General features: G+C 53.7%; 2 protein-coding genes across 8 annotated transcripts in view; both read left to right on the top strand.

Moving 5' to 3' along the window:
- RPS3 (ribosomal protein S3) overlaps positions 1–18,674 on the top strand; it is a 171,817-nt gene that overhangs the window by 142,102 nt on the left and 11,041 nt on the right. The window lies entirely within an intron of this gene.
- On the top strand, positions 1,633–11,097 carry SERPINH1 (serpin family H member 1). 7 transcript variants are annotated; one of them, XM_081282124.1, is made up of 7 exons: positions 1,633–1,806; positions 3,195–3,238; positions 4,386–4,496; positions 5,618–6,276; positions 7,377–7,475; positions 7,561–7,793; positions 10,148–11,097. In XM_081282124.1, the coding sequence occupies exons 4-7, from the start codon at positions 5,661–5,663 to the stop codon at positions 10,448–10,450; spliced, it is 1,251 nt and encodes a 416-aa protein (XP_081138250.1). In that variant the 5' UTR covers positions 1,633–1,806; positions 3,195–3,238; positions 4,386–4,496; positions 5,618–5,660; the 3' UTR covers positions 10,451–11,097. The 7 variants fall into 7 exon arrangements, with proteins under 7 accessions (XP_081138250.1, XP_081138248.1, XP_081138247.1 ...); XM_081282122.1 differs by lacking the exon at positions 4,386–4,496 and adding an exon at positions 3,618–3,761; XM_081282125.1 differs by lacking the exon at positions 4,386–4,496 and adding an exon at positions 3,618–3,761 and having other exon boundaries at positions 1,753–1,771.

The raw sequence follows: 18,674 nt of genomic DNA, 5'->3' as shown, positions 1-18,674 counted from the left end.
TGAGGCCAGGGACCCAGAGGATGCATCTACTGGGTACTGGAATTCATTTGCTTTCCAGGATCTGACAAGGACCTGGAAGAAAGAAGGTGCTCAAACATTTTGCTGACTGAATGAATGAGTGACTAGTAGTGAGTGAAGACAGTCTCTACACTCTCTGTCCCTTCCTCTCCATACTGTGCCCCCATTAGTTATCTATCATTTCACTAGTGAAGAGGGTTGGGGCGGGGTCTATTAAACAATTTGTCTTACTGAGTTCTCTACTAACATGCACATACCCCTCACAATGGACATCCCCGAGGTCAGGGACTTTGTCCAGTGCCAGAACAATGAATACCCTAGGTTAACTCAGAGCTCAAGGTACTATCAGTTGTGGGAGGGTGGGGTGAGAAGGGTTGATAGTGAGACCTGGAGCCTGTGGGAAGGCATTGAGACAGGGAGGGGTGCAGGGACAATGAACTGGAGATAGAAAAAGGGAAAGAAGGGAAAGAAGAAGAAGAAATGACTTAGCACAATTTTTTCTTTTCATTACTGGGGATAGAACCCAGGGTCTCCAGGCAAGTGTCTTACCACTGAGCTACAACCCCAACCCTTTTTGTTTTTTTCTTAAAATTTGAGACAGAGTCTCCTTAAGTTGGCCAGACTGGTCTTGAACTTGCCTTCCTCCTGTTTCAGCTTCCTGAGTACTTGAATGCTCCGTTTAGCACCATATTTCAGTCAAGGACTGTGGAATGGAGAACTGGGGCTAGTTAGATGGTGATGGAGCAAACCTGAGGGGTAGCACAGAGAGTTGCACAAGGATGGGGAGTCAGAGCTGGAAAAAAGTGCAGCACCCCTAGAATTTCAGGGAAGGGGTGGTAGCAGAGATAATACAGAAAATCACGTGGTACAGTCCTTAGTGGACAGCCAGGGTTTTCCTTCTGTGTACCTCTCCATGCCCAGCAGGACCACCTGATGTTCCCCAGCAGTCTCTGCCTTGATCACTCCAAGACCTGGACTTTCCAGGGTGAGGGGCAGGTACCTGGTCTGGTTCAAGCCCTCACTGTCTCAGAATGGCCACTGACATAAAGATCAGCTGAGGATGAAGATTTTAGGGTCAACCCAGAACTGAAGGGCACTGACTCCTGAAGTCTGACTACCTTCCCTGGTGCAAAGAACAGGGGCCCTGACTGAGGAGAAGCAGGGATTGGGGGACCCAATTAAGTTTCACCTTGAAAACAGTGAGAGTGGAGAGGGGCAATGGATGTACTCCGAGCAGAGCAAAGAAAGGGGTGCCAGAGAGAATGTGAGATCAGGAGCGGGTTGGCTTGCCTGGAGAGCCTGGAGCAGGGGCTCCAGTCGGGGGAAGCTGGATCTTGAAGCCTCCTCCAGCTCAGTGGCCCGAATCCCCCTCCCCCATCTCCAAGACCACCAGGGTCCCCAAGTCTCCACGGCATCAAAGGACACTGGTGTGCTCTGAAGGACTAGTCACCGTGGGGGGACTCACTGATGCCCCACAGCCCAGCTAGAGAAGGGGGACAGTAGGACCCAGGGGCCTGGACAGCGCCTCAGCCTGCAGACAGAGGGCGGGAGGCAGGCGGTTAGGGGGAGGTCTTTGGCTTTTTTTTTTTTTTTTTTTTTTTTTTTTGGTGGAGCTGGGGCGCCCTGCGGAAGCCTTTTCCAACTTTCCAGAAGTTTCTCGGGACGGGGGCTGGAGGGGGTGGGGACAGCCATATATAGATCCGGGGCCTGAGGCAGCAGGCTGAGAGTACAGTCAACCCAAAGCAGCCCGGAGGTGAGACTCCCGGTCCCAGAGCCGGCCCGACCCAGGTGAGGGGTAGGGGCAGCCGGGGGAGCGCTCAACAATTTTGGGGTGCTTCGGGAGAGGGGACGGGTGGCCTTTAGGAGGCGTTGGGTCCAAACCAGAGCCCCTAAAATGAAGTCCCAGGTACTTGGGGGCAGCTGGAGCATCGTGAGGGGGAATCGCAGCCTGGAGGCGACGAAGCCATACAGACCGGCAGGGCAGGGGGCAGGGCGCAGGGAGCAGGGCTGGGACGGGGATCAGTGCACTCTCGGGGGTTGGGAAAAGTGCAGCGCCCCTAGAAGTTAAGGGAGCCGGTAGTGGCAGAGACAGACAGTGGGGCTGGGAGTTGGGGTGCTGAACCGCACCCTCCGCAAACAGGAAGGAGGAGCTGGGGCCTTTCCTACAGGGATGCGGCTGGTCAGCTTGGCAGTTGGAGGACCAGGGTCCTGCAGTGACTGATGGGTCACTCCCAGGCTTGATGAGGGTCATCTGAGCCTAGGAGAGGAGGTGAACCGGTCTCGGCTTTTCCTGGGGTGTGAGGTCCTGGCTTTTGGGGTTCCATGCTTCAGGAGAAATCACCAAAAGGGGCTCCATTTCTGATGAGTGGTATGTGTAGAGCATGGCAGCTGAGGGAGAGACAAGCAGCCAGCCCCCCTCCCCCTCAAAAAGGGAGTGGGAGTCTGCAGGGTCTTATGTAGGGTGGGAGCAGGGACTGGGGCCCAGAGACCCACTGGAGATGTGGGCGTCATCCACCCTTACTCTGTCTACCCACCTGGTTCCTGAAGGAACTGCAGGGTTAGGGCTTCTTCAAAGGCTGGGTTTCCCTACCCCCAGCTAGGGACATTCCTGAGGCATCTAGAGAGGGGAAGAATGAAAGCACTTCCAGCCGGGCCTGAAGTCCTGGCCCCTCCTCTTCCCTGGTTTCCTGCTACTGGTCCCTCTGAGCTGCAGGGCTGCAGGGCTGCAGGGCCCGGATGGAGGCCTGGAGAAAACTGGGGGCTTTGATTGCCTGGAAGCTTGGACTGGGGCCACACCCTCTTGTCCTCTGATCCTTTGTGTACCCATCCCCCCTTCCTGCCCTGGCCTTTGTCTCTGGTCACCAGGATTCCTAGCAGACTTTTTGTTGTTCTGGCTGTGCAACTGGGACACCACCTGTGGCCTTCAGGAGGGTTCTGTGAGTGTTTCTGAATAGATAGAGCCCTGTGCTAGGAAGTCTGACCGCTATTTGTCTTTGTGGGACCTGGGATAGTCCCTGCCAGATGTGCCTCAGTTTCTCCCACTGTACAGTGACGTGATTCACCTCTGAGGTCCCAGGAAATCTGGGACGGGTGCCCTTTGGGGGCTGGGCCTGGCCCCTACTCCCAACCTCCCCTTTGTGGGGTCCCATTGTCTTTACTCTTCTGTTTTCTTTCAGAATGAAAAAGGCAGGCATTGACCTCCCTCTGAGGCAGTTTCAAGGTACTTTAGACTCCTCTCAAATACTTGAGACCCTCTGACCCCCAGCCTCTCCTCTCCCCTCCCAGCCCCAGCTCAGTCCAGCCAGCTGTGGGCTATGCGATCTTGGGATTTTGTTTGTGCAACTGTAGATTGTCTAACAGTGGCCTAAGGGCTGGCATTTCTTGGTGGCAAGATGGGCTGGGCTGTGGGAGGCTGGCTTGCTTGCAGGAACTTGCCTTCCTCCATTCTTGCTGCAGGGTTTAACGGGGCGGCCCTTCTCCCCAGCCTTGCATTTTCCCTTGAAAAGTGCAGATGTGAAAGGAAGCCAGGGAGGCTCTTGGGGTCTCCTGGCAAATCCATAGCACTCCTAGGACCTGAACCCAGGCCTCCTGTCTCCCAGGCTGGAAGCCCCCTCTGCTGGCCTACAGAGATAATTCAGCCTCTTGCCTGCCACGTCACCAGGAGCAGGAGCTGTGTGGCTGCCTGAGAAATCCCAAACTAGTCATTTGGAGCTTTCTTGAGAAGCCCCTCCCAGCCCTTTGAGGTTTTGGTTGGCTGGGGGTGGGGGCTGTCAAGTTGGTGGCTGCCACGTGGCAGCCTGCACTCTTCCACCAGCCACTAAGGAAGGGGATGCTGGTGGTCTGTGCAGCCCTATCTGACCTCTGAACTCAGCATCAGCTGCCTGGATTAGAGGTGGCCTTTGAGTAGGGTGATCATGTGCCTGTTGTCCTGGCATAATAATTAGAAATGTTCCATTTTACTCTCTTAAGTGTCCTTGTTTATGCAATAAATTATATGCTACCTCTGCCTTTGAGGCCTTAGGCCTGGTGGGGAAGGAGCCAAGGCTGGGAGGGAGGAGGCCTGGAGCCTCATCTGGGCCTGAGGACCTCTGTCATTTCAGTGCTTGAGGGTGAGGTCCCAAACTCCCTTGTACCATGCCCCAGGTGTCTGTGGAGCTCAGTGGCACTCTGCTCCTCTGTCATTCCCTCTCCTGAGGCCCTTTGCTTCTCCTTTGAATTGAAACTTCAAGGTCTTAGGGAGGTGGGAGACCTGGCTGGGTTGATAGGATGCCAACAGTGGAAGCTACCCAGAAATCCAGTGCTCTCCCCACTGGCCAAAGTCCCTGAGGGTCTTCCACTAGGATTTCAAATTTTCTATCTTCCTTTAGGAGAACCATGAATCTTGACTGCCAAAGTAGTGGAACTCACCTCTGCCAGGGTTCTTTCTGACTTTTCCTCTTGCCCTGTTGTCTCTTCTGTGCTGGGGAAGGACCTGAAGGGTGTGTGTGAGGAAATCTCTCATGAATACAGACTGTTCTGATTGAAAGTCTCAGAAAGGGGAGTGGTGTTTGTCCTGGGGTTCCTGCTACTGCTGGGGTCAGGAAAGGGGCCTGAGGATAAACTTGAGGCCATGGAGCAGATGGCCTGTGTGGCAGTGGCTGTTAGACAGACGGGAGAATCTGATGTGGTGGTTTCAGCTTCCTAGGAGGATGAACACACATCTAGCCAGCCTCTGATGGTGGGGGGAGGGGTCACTACTCCCTTGAGCTATGACTCACTCCCTTCCCCAGGATCCTGCCCTTATTCTCCGGAAACCCCTTTCCCCTCCTAGTTTCCAAGGAATTGCTCCCAAGAGCTTTAGTCCTGGGATTTCCCGTCTGGTCCAGGGGCTGTGGGCAGATGGGCAGGCTAAGTCTACCTAGGCCCTTGCAGTGTGGAAAAGGGAGACAGGTTGGGTGGACCCACATGCACATACACATTCAAGGAAATCCCAGGGGTAGCAGAATGGAACACCTGGACTCCCTCATTTAATGAGTAAACCTAGCAGTGGCTCATTAACATCCCAGAGTGGAAGGAGAGGCATGGGGGTGAGGCAGGCCCAAAGGTCTGTCCCACAGGACATTCTTTGCCCAGGCACCTGGGCTTCCCGGAGATTTTCAGTCCTGCTGTTCCTTGTTCTTACTGGAAAAGGGCCCTCAGGGTCATGTGAGATCACAGCTGAGCTCTATAGAGACTGATAGAGACCTTGGATCTGGCAAGTTGCCCTGTTTTACCTCCATTCAGGAATGGCTGAGGCCTGTCATGTGCTAAGCCTTGAGGATACAGTGGGGGACCAGACAGGTTGGAAGCCACAAGCTACTTAGGGGCAGAAATAAATTTACAGTAAACACATAAATATGTGTAAGTTTTGGATGCCCAATGCAGGAAACCAATCGGGTGGTCTGGTGGTGATTTACTATGAACCCTGCTTTACATTGACCCCTGGGAGAATGGGCAGCCCTGAGTGGAATCTGGGATTCCACAATTCTGGGTTCACTTGTACCCATCTTCAGGAAATTTGGTGGTGGGGAGAAGCTGGGGAGGAAGACACCGGGCTTCAGGGCCACATTCTTCTTCGCAGCCCTCACAGGTCCCCGGCGGTGCACACGACCCACCTTCCAGCCATGCGCTCCCTCCCGTTACTTGGTACCCTCTGCCTCCTGGCCATGGCCCTGGCGGCCGAGGTGAAGAAACCCGCAGCAGCCCCCGGCACCTCAGAGAAGCTGAGCCCCAAGGCGGCCACTCTGGCTGAGCGCAGCGCTGGCCTGGCCTTCAGCCTGTACCAGGCCATGGCCAAGGACCAGGCTGTGGAGAATATCCTGCTATCGCCCGTGGTGGTGGCCTCCTCCCTGGGCCTGGTGTCTCTGGGCGGCAAGGCGGCCACAGCCTCGCAGGCCAAGGCGGTGCTGAGCGCCGAGCAGCTGCGGGATGAGGAGGTGCACACGGGCCTGGGTGAGCTGCTGCGCTCGCTCAGCAACTCCACGGCGCGCAACGTGACCTGGAAGTTGGGCAGCCGCCTGTACGGGCCCAGCTCGGTGAGCTTCGCCGACGACTTCGTGCGCAGCAGCAAGCAGCACTATAACTGCGAGCACTCCAAGATCAACTTCCGCGACAAGCGCAGCGCCCTGCAGTCCATCAACGAGTGGGCCGCGCAGACCACCGACGGCAAGCTGCCCGAGGTCACCAAGGACGTGGAGCGCACCGATGGCGCCCTGCTGGTCAATGCCATGTTCTTCAAGCGTGAGTTGCCGGCAGGGCATGGCGTGAGGGTGGCGGGCTCCTCCTAGAGTTCCTTGTGGGGGCTCTTTGCTGCTCTTCATTGAACACAGCGACCTGCGGAGGCATAACGGTTTTTGAAATGTTTTATACACTAGATTCAGAGATCTTTTACAAACCAAATTCAGAGAGGTAGCCAGTTGTTGAAAGGACTGGGATAGGGATTCAAGCCCTCAGAGGGACTCCAGATATGTGATATGTGCTCCTACATATCATTTTTCATCAAAGCAATGTGCCTTAGCTTGTATGTGTTGGAATCCATAAAATTCAGAATCCATTGTGCCTCAAATGTGAACTGGAGAAAGGCACCCATTCCTTAAAGCAGCCCTTGGAGACAGGCAGTGTTACACCCGTTTCACAGGCAAGGAAGCTGAGGCTCTGCTGGAAGGTAGAGAGTCAGGATCTGGTGGAGTTGATGTGAATTGAACTGAAGATAGATTTGGGGTCAGTGGATATGTGTGAGTACCTACTTGGATGGTACTCTTATTGGTTGGCTGTAAGGATGAGGAAACCTATTTTATAAATGGAGCCAAGCTGGGAGAGCCGAGACCTCTCACAGTCAGTTGCTGAGCCTGGATCAGAATGCAGGTCTGGTTGTGGCCCAACACACATTAACCAATTTCCCATTGTCTTTCTGGTCATGGAGACAGAACTTGCTGACAAGAATAAGGGTGGTCCAGGGTGCTCCTGCCCAGGACACAGTCCCCCTTCAGTAATCGGGCTGGGTAGCAAGCCCAGCTCAGCAGGTTTCCCAAACACCTGACAAGTGCCACACAGGCAGTGGACATGGAGGAGGCTGAGGTGAGGGTGGATTGAGGTCCCTGTCACTTGGGGACCTACTAGAGGAACTGCATTCTCAGACAGCATGTCCTAGAGGGCACTCCTCACCCAAGAGCAGGGAACATGCACTCTGTGGACTGGGCACTCAGGAGAGAGGCACATTGAAGCCTGGCCCCCAAGAATGGTCACCTGCCCTTGGCAAGGAGAAGTATAGGGTGTGCAGTGGGCTGTGATAGTGTCTGGGGGACCTGGATCTCTGACCCTGTGCTCTGTTCCCACCACAGCACACTGGGATGAGAAGTTCCACCACAAGATGGTGGACAACCGTGGCTTCATGGTGACTCGTTCCTATACCGTGGGTGTCACAATGATGCACCGGACAGGTAGGTGCCTTGAGGAGCAGGGGGTCTAGACGGCGTCCTGTCCCCCACTCCACAGCACACCCAGTGTCCTCTGCTCTTCACCCAGGCCTCTACAACTACTATGATGATGAGAAGGAGAAGCTGCAAATCCTGGAGATGCCCCTGGCCCACAAGCTTTCCAGCCTTATCATTATCATGCCCCACCACGTGGAGCCACTCGAGCGCCTTGAGAAGCTGCTGACCAAGGAGCAGCTGAAGGTCTGGATGGGGAAGATGCAGAAGAAGGCTGTCGCCATCTCCCTGCCCAAGGGTGTGGTAGAGGTGACTCACGATCTACAGGTGAGGGTTGGCCCAACTTGGTCCTGCAAGCCCTGGCAGAGGAGGAAGGGATTAGGCCAGTGTGTCCCCTGGGTGTCTAGGCAGTACTGGCTGGGCTCCAATAGGGGGGACGCAGGGGAGGATGTGTGGGACCTGCCCTTGGGCAGTTGATCATACCATGGACACTTGCTGTGTGACAGCTATTGAAGCACCTTGTTTATGTTAAGCTCTCTCAGTCCTCTAAACAACTTTCTTTGCGAGGACTGTAGCTGATAGATGAGGAAACTGAGACTCAGAAAAGTTTAGTAACTTGTTCAAAGTTACCTAGCCAGTAGTTGGGATATTGCACACTCAAGCGAGCCCCTGTCACTGTGCTGCCTCTGGGAGTCTGGAGTATCCAGTTAGAGGTTGCTCAAGCTGGAGTGTCATCCACCACATAAGATTGACATCCAGGTCCCTTAGGATGGACAGGGACTTGCACACATGCTCAAAGGGATTTCCCCCTTGTGACCAATGTGGGTGGTGGGCAGAGGCTCAGAGAGAAGCAGTGACTCCCCAAGGTCCCACTGGCTTGCAAGTGGGGGAGCTGCAGTTAGAACTCAAGGTGAAGACATGGGATGGCCTTTTTGTCAGGAAGAAGACTATTGACCTACTCAAGAGAGAAAACTCATCTCATTCTTGCCTTGGGTGCCAGAAATGATTCCCAGGAAGGCTCTTGACCCATAGAATTCTTCAGATTTACTGCAGAGAGAGCTTGGAGAGAAAGTTCGAGATGGAATGGGGCTTCGGCTCCAAACCAGAGCCTAGTAGGGCTTGTAATGGTCTGTACTGTAGACACAGTTTCCAAAAAAGAATCTGCACTGTCTCCCACCTGGCCCTGGCCCCGGCCCCAGTTCTTCCCCATCTCTTGGCCAATGGTCTCTCCTTTTTTCTACTGTGTCTTTTGGGGCTCAGCAGAGACAGGACTTACAGTCCAGGGGGGTAGACTGAGTTGGCAAATTCAAGGTGGGTGACTTGTACATAGTCATTTGGATGAATAGCTAGGCCTGCTCAGACACCTCTCTCAGGACTGCCTGAGTCTCAGGACCCCAGGCCTTGTCACTGTTTGGCCCTGCCAGAGAGAAGAGACTGTTCTGCAGAAACCTGGGCTCCTGAGGCAGCTGTCTACTCAGTCATACTCCTTTTCTTTTTGACTTTTTTTTTGTACTGGGGAGAGAATCGAGGGGTGCATTACTGCTGAGCTACATCCTTAATCCTTTTTATTTTTATTTTTTAAATTTTTGAGACAGGGTTTTGCTAAGTTAAGTTGTTGAGACTGGCCTTGAACTTGTGATGCTCCAGCCTCAGCTTCTGAAATAGCTGGGATTACAGGCCTGTGCCACTGTGCCTGGCCAGCCAATGGTCCTTCACTGACCTCTCTTACACTAAGAGTCAGTCTTGACCTCCACAAAGAGCCTTGTCTAGGGCTATCCCCTTCCAGAGCTCTGAGCCAGACCATCATTGCTAGAGACAGAGAAATTGAGGGGCACTGCTTGTCTCAGGGATGGAGAGCCCTGAGGGGAGAACGAGAGAGGACAGCCATCTTGGAGGCAAGTTGTTCAGGGAGGCTGTCTGTGGAGAATAGGGTGGGGCATTCCAGGGGATGAGGCTGGAGGCTGCTGTGTGGACATAGGTATTTGGCCTCCAAGTGCTGTGCAAAGCCATCGGAAGGTGCATACATGCACACGTGCATGCCTGTGTGTGTGTTTAAACTTTCTATCATGAAACATCGTAGCACCTTATTTTGATAGATCAGTGGAAGGAACCCTCATATGCCCATCACCCAGCTTGACCCTCATCTCTTCATACCCCACAGTGGTTCATCTGAAGCCACCATTCGTCCCGGCATCAGGTCGTTTGGAAGCAGACCCCAGGTGTCATATCACTTGAGACAGGCTGTCAGCCCCAGAGTGATGTGGACTTAGCTGTCCTTTGATCCGTCTTTGTCAGTACTTGGGTGTGCTAAAATCTCCTAGAGAGTTTAAGAAGGATCTGTCCACTCCCCTTCCCAGAGTTTTGTGGGTTTGGTGGATCTGGTGGATCTGAGGGACCTGCCCTCAGATCTGCTCCCAGGGTTGCTGTCTGTCCTGGAGCCCATCTCAAGGGGCACAGCCTGAGGTTGCTGGGCAGCGCAGGGATGTCTGATTGTTATTTCTGAGTCCCAGTTTCCTCCTCTGGAGCTTGAGGAAAACAGAGAAAGCAGCGTGTGAGTGAAGCTCCCGATGGACTTGGCACCCAGACTGTGTGGCCTGGGCTTGGCTGTCTTCTCAGGGTGGTCAGGGTGATGTGGGCGGAGGCTTGAATGCTGTGGTCTCACCTGGCACCTGGTCCCACAGAAACACCTGGCGGGGCTCGGCCTGACCGAGGCCATTGACAAGAACAAGGCAGATTTGTCGCGCATGTCGGGCAAGAAGGACCTGTACCTGGCCAGCGTGTTCCATGCCACCGCCTTCGAGTGGGACACAGAGGGCAACCCCTTTGACCAGGACATCTATGGGCGTGAGGAGCTGCGCAGCCCCAAGCTGTTCTACGCAGACCACCCCTTCATCTTCCTGGTGCGAGACACCCAGAGCGGTTCCTTGCTGTTCATTGGGCGCCTGGTCCGGCCCAAGGGTGACAAGATGCGAGATGAATTGTAGGCCCTCAGGTGGGCACGGGATGACAGGAAGGAGCAGAAGGTTCCTGAGACACATGGGTGCTATTGTGGGGGGAGGTACCAGTCTTGGATATCCCATGGGATGGGGGTGGAAAACCAGAACAGGGTTCCTTGCACCTGAGCGGACCTTCCCAGCTAGAGTCCACTCCGCTCGGACATGGGTCCCCAGATGCCATGATGCTGAACCCAGAGACCCTACAAATTGTGCAACCTGGGAGATAGCCATCCTGTCCCACCCTCCAAGTCTGGATCCAGCCAATACTTTCTTATAGGTGGGACCTGGAGCTGGGGGTGCAGCCCAGGCCTCTGCTGACACTCCCACGGCCTCAGTCCCTCCCCTTCCCCCAGCCTCTCCCAACTTCCTCCAGCTACACAGCTAGGTGCTGCAGTCCCTGGAACCAGGAACCCCAAAATGACTGGCTTGGGTACGGGAGATGGGGAAACCGCTCATAGGAGGAGGCAGACCCTGGTCGAGAATCGTATTGGGCATCCTGGGATGAACTTTTTTTTTTTTTCCTTTTTTAGTTTTTCAAAGATGGGGGGAAGGGGGAACGTGAGCCTTTTTTTTTTTTTGTCAAAATAAGAACTTATTTGTACAATTTGTTTTTTCAATAAAATTTTTCCAATTAAATTTTGTTGGCGCATGGAAGAGGATTGGATCAGGAGATTGCCATGTCATTCTTCCCAGGGGACAAAGTCCTTCTGTCTAATAGTCCATATCAGGCCCTGCAGTGCTGGCAGATAGCCCCAGACAGTGGCATGAGGCAGGCCCACTGCAAGCCCACAGGGGAAGCTCGGCCCAGCAGCCTTGGGGAGGTCGGGCTGCGGCCTCCCAGGCTTCAGTCTGTTTGCCTTTCATTGTAAGCTGACTGCATCTGACAGAGCCCACAAATCCGAGCTCAGGCCCTGGTTGGTAAAGTGCCTGGGACAGGCTGTGGAAGGAGGGAGTTGGTGGGACACTTGCTCTCAGGTGGTCCAGCACATACGTGGATTCTGTAGCAGGGGAGGAGGAACCCAGCACAGTTCCTCTGATACTGTCCTCTTGGTCCTTAAGGCTCCCAACACCATACCTTCAGGGGAGAGGACAGAACAGGAGACCAGAGGCCAGGGAGGCAGAGGAGACTGGATTCAGGGCCCACCTTTGCTATCCATAGACTGTGTGACCTTGGGCAAAGCGCTTCCTCTCTGGACATCTGTCTATTTTCTTCCTCTCCGGACATCCATCTATTTTTGTGGGGAAGAACCCCTTACCTGGCCAGGCAATCCAGCAGAGTCCCCCAAGGTGTGGGCAGAGCTGCATAAGGGCCTGCTGACTCCCAGCATTACCACATGCACTTTTACCAAAACCACATTCTCAGGTCTGTCTTGTATTGTGTCCTCTCCACCTTCAAGGGGCTTTTTTAGAAGGGAGACTTAGGGACAGCGATGAGCATGCTCAGAACTCAATATGTGTTGCTGCTCACCTGGATCATTCCTATTCCAAACGTGCCATGTTTGTTCTCCTGCCTCAGGGCCTTTGCGCTGGTTGTTCAGTTGTTCTTGCAGCCACCTCCCCATAAGTGGCACTTGTAGGTTTTGGTTTTGGTTTGGTAGTAGAGATTAAACCCATAGGTGCTCTACTACTGAGCTACATCCCTACCTCCCTTAAGTAATATATTAATTTATTTTGAGAAAGAGTCTTGCTAAAGTGCCCAATCTGGTCTCAAACTTGTGATCCTCCTGTGTTAGCCTCTCCATAGCTGGGATTACAGGCAGGCACTACCTATTGTAGATATTCATAGGTCTCCCCCCCATCCCCCACCCCCATCAGCATTCAGTCAGCTCAGAGGTCATTTGCTCAGAAAGTCCTTACCTGTAATCAACCCCTCAACTACCTCAGTTTCTTTTTCTTTTTTTTTTTTTTTTTTTTTTGGTACCAGGAATTGAACTTGGGCACTTGACCACTGAGCCACACCCCTAGCCCTATTTTGTATTTTATTTAGAAACAGGGTCTCTGAGTTGCTTAGGTCCTTGCTAAACTGCTGAGGCTGGCTTTGAACTCATGATCCTCCTGCCTCAGCCTCCTGAGATGCTGGGACTACAGGTGTGCGCCACCACGCCCGGCTCCTACCTCTGTTTCTATACCACATTTTCTCATTTTACTAACTTGGCGTTATGACATTGACCACTTATGGTGTACTTTCCCGGTCTGCCTTTCATGACATCGGAAGCTCCTGAGAACAGGATCATGTCTGTCTGTTCCGCATCATACCCAGGTTCCTGTCCTGGGTCTAGAGGAGACATCATACACTTACAAGGCATTAAGACCATTTTTGTGGAGTATATGAAAAGGCTGTTCTAGAAGAGAACCATGGATTGGGGAATCCAGAGGAGGAAGCCATGGCTGCTTCTGGTTCCCAGAATGAGGTAACAGGTGGGCTGCCGTGAAGGGCGAGGAGGTACCTCCTGATCAGAGTGATGATTTTAGTAATACCTGCCGGTACCACTTTGTGTTTTGCGACTATTTGGTGTGTCCTTTTATCCAGGCCTCCTACAGATGGGCTGGGTAGGGATCAGCCCTATTTTACAGGTAACATCAAAGCTGAGATACCTGAGGCCCCTTGGCCAGTGAGGGTGACCTGGAGTTTGATCTAGTCATTTGGGAAGTTGCTCCTGTCTCCATACCTCAAGGGGAAGGGCAGGAGAGGAACTGACCAGCTCTAATAATGGAGGTGTGTAACCTGCTGATGACTGGAAGTGACTTAACCAACTCCTGCAATAGCCCAGCAAGGTGGGAAGTCGTTGAGATGGGCCTCACTATGTTGGCCTTTAACTCAACTCTTCTTCCCTCAATCTCAGTAGCAGGGACTCCATGCCTACTGTTTCCTGCTGGGAAGTCTTTCTGATCCTTAGGTTGAGTCCTGAGTAGGGAGTGGGAACCCCAGCTCCAGCCTCTGAAGTTCAGTGCAGCAGCTCCCCTGGGAAGGGAAGTGAGATGAGCCAGGCCTGGGTGTGACCCCCCATATCACCCCCAAGGAGGCCCTGAAGCCAAGCTGCTCCTCCTGCTTCTAAGTCGCCCCTCCAATACTCTGCAGAGGGGGTGGGGAAGGCCTGATGCAGGTGACAGGTGAATGGGGAGGGAAGGTGGGGTGGTAATAGGAGTGGGGGCAGCAGAGATGGGAAGTTGGGCTGCACATTGAACACTCCCCCGCCCCACGGTGGGCCAGCCCCTCACTGTGTGGAGCGCTCCTGCCCCCTGGAGGCCATTGGAAGGATCACCCTGTTGTTCCCATTATAGTGCTTGTTAAAGTCAGAAAGGAGGGGCTGCTGGATCCAGAGGGTTCTAGATGTGGGTGTAGGGAGCAGGATTAACCCTCACTGAGCTCCCACTAGGGGCCTGGCACTGCTTTGTACAATTTCATTTAATTCTCAGAGCTTCCCTAAGGAGTAGCTGTTCCTATGCCAGTTTATAGGCGAGGAAGCTGGGCTCTGAGAGGTGAAGTGGCTGCCTGAGGCCACACAGCAGGTCAGGTTCACGTGGGCTCTCAGGCCTCTGGGTGTGGAGGGAGAAGTTACTGATATAGGTGAGCTCCACACTGCAGTTCATAGTGGCAGTCCCCAGTGGGATTCTACGAATCATCTCCACCCCAGTCTCCGCAGCGGTGCCTTCCTCTGAGACTCCAACAGTGACCTCCTCCAGAGAAGGCCCTGTCTGCCCGTGTCCTGTATCACCATATCTAGCACAATGCCCAGTGCACAGGAGGTGCCCAGAAATGCTCAAAGGAAGTGTGCTCGGATGCTTAGCAGCAGAGGTGTTGCAGCCTCACAGACTTGACTCTCATTCCTGTTCTACCACTCACTCCCTAGCTGTGTGATCTTTGGACAGTTACTTGATATCTTTGAGCTGCAGTTCCCTCAGTAGTAAGATGGGAATCATAACACAAGGTTGTGGTGAGTGTTCAACAAGGTAGCCCATGGTACTCAGCAAATAATATGTGGCTAGTAAGTATTAGCTATGAATTAAGAAGTGATGCTCATATAACAGATAGGACTTGAGTCTACATCTCAACTTTAAAGTCAGATTCTTTCCATCGTGCCACTGTGCCTGGGTTCAGGCTGTGCCAGTGTCAGGGGAGACTACTGAAACAGGGAAGCTAGAGCTGAACAGAAAAGGAAAGAGGTATTTCAGGTGAAGGGGCAGCAGGAATAGAGGTGCGGCAGCTGGGGTGCCAGAGAGCTAGGCATACAGTGAGGCACAGGTGGGGTGGGCCTGATGGGACCCCACCATGAGACAAAGCAGGGGGCAGCGAGCTTATGGGGACAGAGCAGGCATTCACCACCACTCAACTCCTGCAATTGCCCCCACCTTCTTTCTTGCCACCTCCTGTCCCTCTGCAGGCCCCGCTCAGCTTCTTGCCATCCACCCCTTTCCTTCTGCTCATGCCATTGCTTCTGCCCCTCCAGTGGCAGCCCATGGAGCCCCCTCCTCATCCTTCTGCCAAACCCAGCTGTTTCCTGGATGTCCATTAATTTTCTCAACAAATGTTTATTAGGTACTTTTTGGGTGTGTAAGAAAAAAAATCAAGATTTTGGAATAGGCCAAATAATTACTACTATAATGAAAAAGACAGGTAACACAAATCCCGGAAAGACTGTGGGGAAATCCGAACCCTCAGGCATTACTGTGGGGATGCACAGGGTGCGGCCAGGGCCCACGGGAACCAGGACCAGACTCATGGGGGATGTGAAGGCAGAGGGCTTGAGGCCCAGAGGAATTACAGAGTAGGTGTTTGGGTGGACGACAGGGGACAGTGGCTGTCTTGTGGGGAGTAGAGCAGTCCTGATTGCAAAATGGCCAAGGGTCAGTCTTGGATGTGGATGGCTATAGGGGCGCCTGGGAAAACTGGGCAGGCTCCGGGAGCTCTCAGGCTAGTGTAGCAGAAGCATGGCTGCTGGGTTGGCCCTGGCTTGGGCTGTGGGCAGCAGGAGTGATAACCTCTGTGAATCTTCACTAATGACCAAGGTCTCCCGCAATAGTGAAAGCCTAAGACTAAGAATTGGATTTCCTGACAAGCCCGGCAAGGACAGGACGGGGCTCCAACGGTGAATTATCAAAATTAAAAAATTCGGCATTCCTTACACCCCGAGTGCTGTACCCCGATTCATAGACATGAAGTGTGCAGACTATGACTTTAGCTGAGTGTGGGCAGACCTTAGCGATGGATTGGAAGCCGAGGGTGGGAGACTGGTGCAAAAGAGGAATTCCAGGTTTCTTTTGGGAAACTAGGTCTAGGTCAGCTGTAATAGTCTCTTCCTTCAGGAGATCCCCCTACTCGACGACACCAACTCCAGAAGGTGTTGCTCCATCCCATCTCGGGGCTGTCCCTACCAGCTATCCACATGGACAATCTCCCTGCTCTTCCAGCACCTCAGAGGATGCAAAAGGCCACACAGCAGGTCAGGCTCACGTGGGCTCTCAGGCCTCCTGGGTGTGGAGGGAGAAGTTACTGATACGGGGATCCTTGTATGACGAAAGAAATGACATCGCGGCCTTTCCCGGGATCGGCCACCGGGGGCGCCAACGAGGAGAGAGGGCCTCCGGGCCTGGCCTTCAGGCTGCTCGGGCCTGCCCTGGGGCAGTGGGTGATGGGCAGACTCTGGGCCTCTCTGGAGCCTCCCAAGGCCTCTTCTGCACACTCGCGCCCAGGGGACGTTGTTGCGGATGCACTAGCCGTGAACCTGGAGTCCAGCTGCACGGGCGAGGCTCTGTGCGCCCGGGGCTGCCGAGAGCCTGGACACCTTCCGCATGGTATTGTGCGGGCCACCGGTCTACCTGGCCTCCGCGGGTTGGCTTGACTCTGGCCAGCAGCGGGAACCTCCCTCCAGAGACTCCCCACAGGCCTGGGCGCATGGCCCAGGGGTCCTTCATCTTTCTTCATTTTAGCCAGCGAGGAACCAGGCCACCAATGAGGTCTGCCTCCCAGGAGGCCAGAGCTGTTTCCTTTTCTGCCTTTCCCTGCCCCAGTCCGGGTCGCAAGGCCCTGAACTCCTCACCTGCGCCCTCACCTGCATCCTCACCTACCCTCTGGGCAGTGGAGACCTGAGCTGAACCCAGACAGGAGCTGGAGCAGTCGCAGCCTGCAGCTTCACCCCCAACTTGCAGGTGTTCTCCCTCGGGTCCTCTTCTGACGTCAGTACTTTTTACAATTGAAGATATTGAAGCAGCCGCACTGGCTCCCAGGGAAGCTGCCAAATCTACCCGCCAGCCATAGCTCCTCATCTGCAGTCTGTCCCACCTCTTGATGCCTGTCACCTCTGAGTCTCTGGAACCCATGCTGGGCCTCTCAGGCCCCTGGTTCCTCCCTACAGTTCGGGCTTCTCTTTAGGTCTCTAGAAGGATTTTTGTATGGGGCTCACTTCCTCCCTGATTTCCCCAGTGCTGCTTCAGTGACCAGCACCCCCTCCCAGTCACACCCAGGGACACTGACTGCCAGACCTGCTTCCCACCTGTTTCTCCTCAGCGGTGGAGCTCTGGTAACCAATGGCACCCTGGACATGGGCCCAGGTGTCTGGGTGGCCTGCAGAGACGCTTGCCTGAGGTGATGTTGCCATCATTTTCCTGGCCTGTTTGTCATGGGACCGGGTGTGGGGTCAGAGAAAGAACTGAAAAGAGGAGGAGAAAGGCTTCCCTACAGAACACCTCCTTATAGCTCAGTGTGGCCTTTTCGTATCTTCAGGTTCCTGATTTGGAGAGCTCATATGGCAGCAAGCTCTGGGGGCCAGGAGAAACATCACAATGTGTGTGTGAGTGTGTGTGTGTGTGTGTGTGTGTGTGTGTGTGCGCGCGCGCGCACCCGCATGCATGTGTCCACAAGTGCTTCTGGGAACAGAAAGCCCCAGTGCTGTGGGAACAGAGAGTAAGGAGGCAGGCTGGGGTGGGCAGGATGGGAAGGCTCGTTCAGTAGTCATCAGAGCCTCCTGTGTTTATCTAGGAACTGAGCTGAGCTCCTTTAAGGGAGGGCCTTTAACAATGATCTTCAAAAGGGTCAGGCATGTTCTTTGAAAGCCAACTTTGGTAGGGACAATGGGTGGAGCTCCCCACCCTCCCCAGACCCTTGAGGGCTCTAGAATTTAAAAAGGAGGTCACCATGGACTTTGAGGCCCACAGCAGTGGGATACTGGCAGGACCCATCTCTGACCAAGGCTGAGCTTCAGGCTCCCCCGTCTTCTTCCCTGTGGCCTGGCTGTGGTTCTCCCTCAGCCCGCCAGCACCACTGTCACAGGTCACAGGGCTGACCCCACTCCGTCTCCCTGATGTCCTGGGATTCATAAGACTGATCACCCCTAACAGGTCCCAATTTTCTGCTCCAAAGACCTGCCAACTCCTTGGTCAAGACCTCATGCAAACCAGATCCTTTCATTCAGTGCCTTCTGGAGGAGCCTCTCCCTGGCCCACCAGGCACACCAGGTTGCCCCTTTCTGCTCCCTGCCTGGGTGGTCCAGCACCCTGGCCCAACTCCACAGCCACTTTCCACAGGAAGCCTTCCTGTCTGCCTCAGTGGGTATCCCCCTTTCACTCTCTCAAGACCAGGCCTTCCTTTACTTGTCGGGGGGCCTCGTCCCACACCACATTTTATTTTCATAAGACTGTGATTCTTCACCACAGTGACCCTAATCCTGGCACAAAGTAGGTACTGAGGAAAAGTCTGGTGCATGAATGAATAAATGGGGGACTTCAGGCATTTTTATTTTTATTTTGTTAAGGAGAGAGAGAGAGAGAGAGAGAGAGAGAGAGAGAGAGAGAGAGAGAGAAAGAAAGATTAAAACCAGTGGGGCTTAATCACTGAGCCATATCCAAGTCCTTTTTATTTTTTATTTTGAGACAGGATCTTGCTACTTGTTAAGTTGCTTAGGGCCTTGCTAAATTGCTAAGGCTGGCCTCAAGTTTGTGATACTCTTCCCTTAGCCTTCCAAGTCACTGGGATTACCAGCTTCAACCATTACACCCAGTTAAAAATTTTTTTTTTTCAGACAGGGTCTTATTTGTTGCCCAGGCTGCCCTTGAGCCCCTGGGCCTAAGTGATTGTCTCACCTCAAACTCCTAAGTAGCTGGGACTACAGACATGTGCTGTTGTACCAGGTTCAAGGCTTTTTTTTTTTTTTTTTAGAAGCCCCTGGCTGAGCCGTCATGGATATTGAATGAAGATCATCAGAGCAGGTCCTGCTCT

The sequence above is a fragment of the Spermophilus citellus genome (genome assembly GCF_964194105.1).
Source record: "Spermophilus citellus genome assembly, chromosome: 2".
Classification (NCBI taxonomy): domain Eukaryota; kingdom Metazoa; phylum Chordata; class Mammalia; order Rodentia; family Sciuridae; genus Spermophilus; species Spermophilus citellus.
This window is presented reverse-complemented; position numbering and strand designations above follow the sequence as displayed.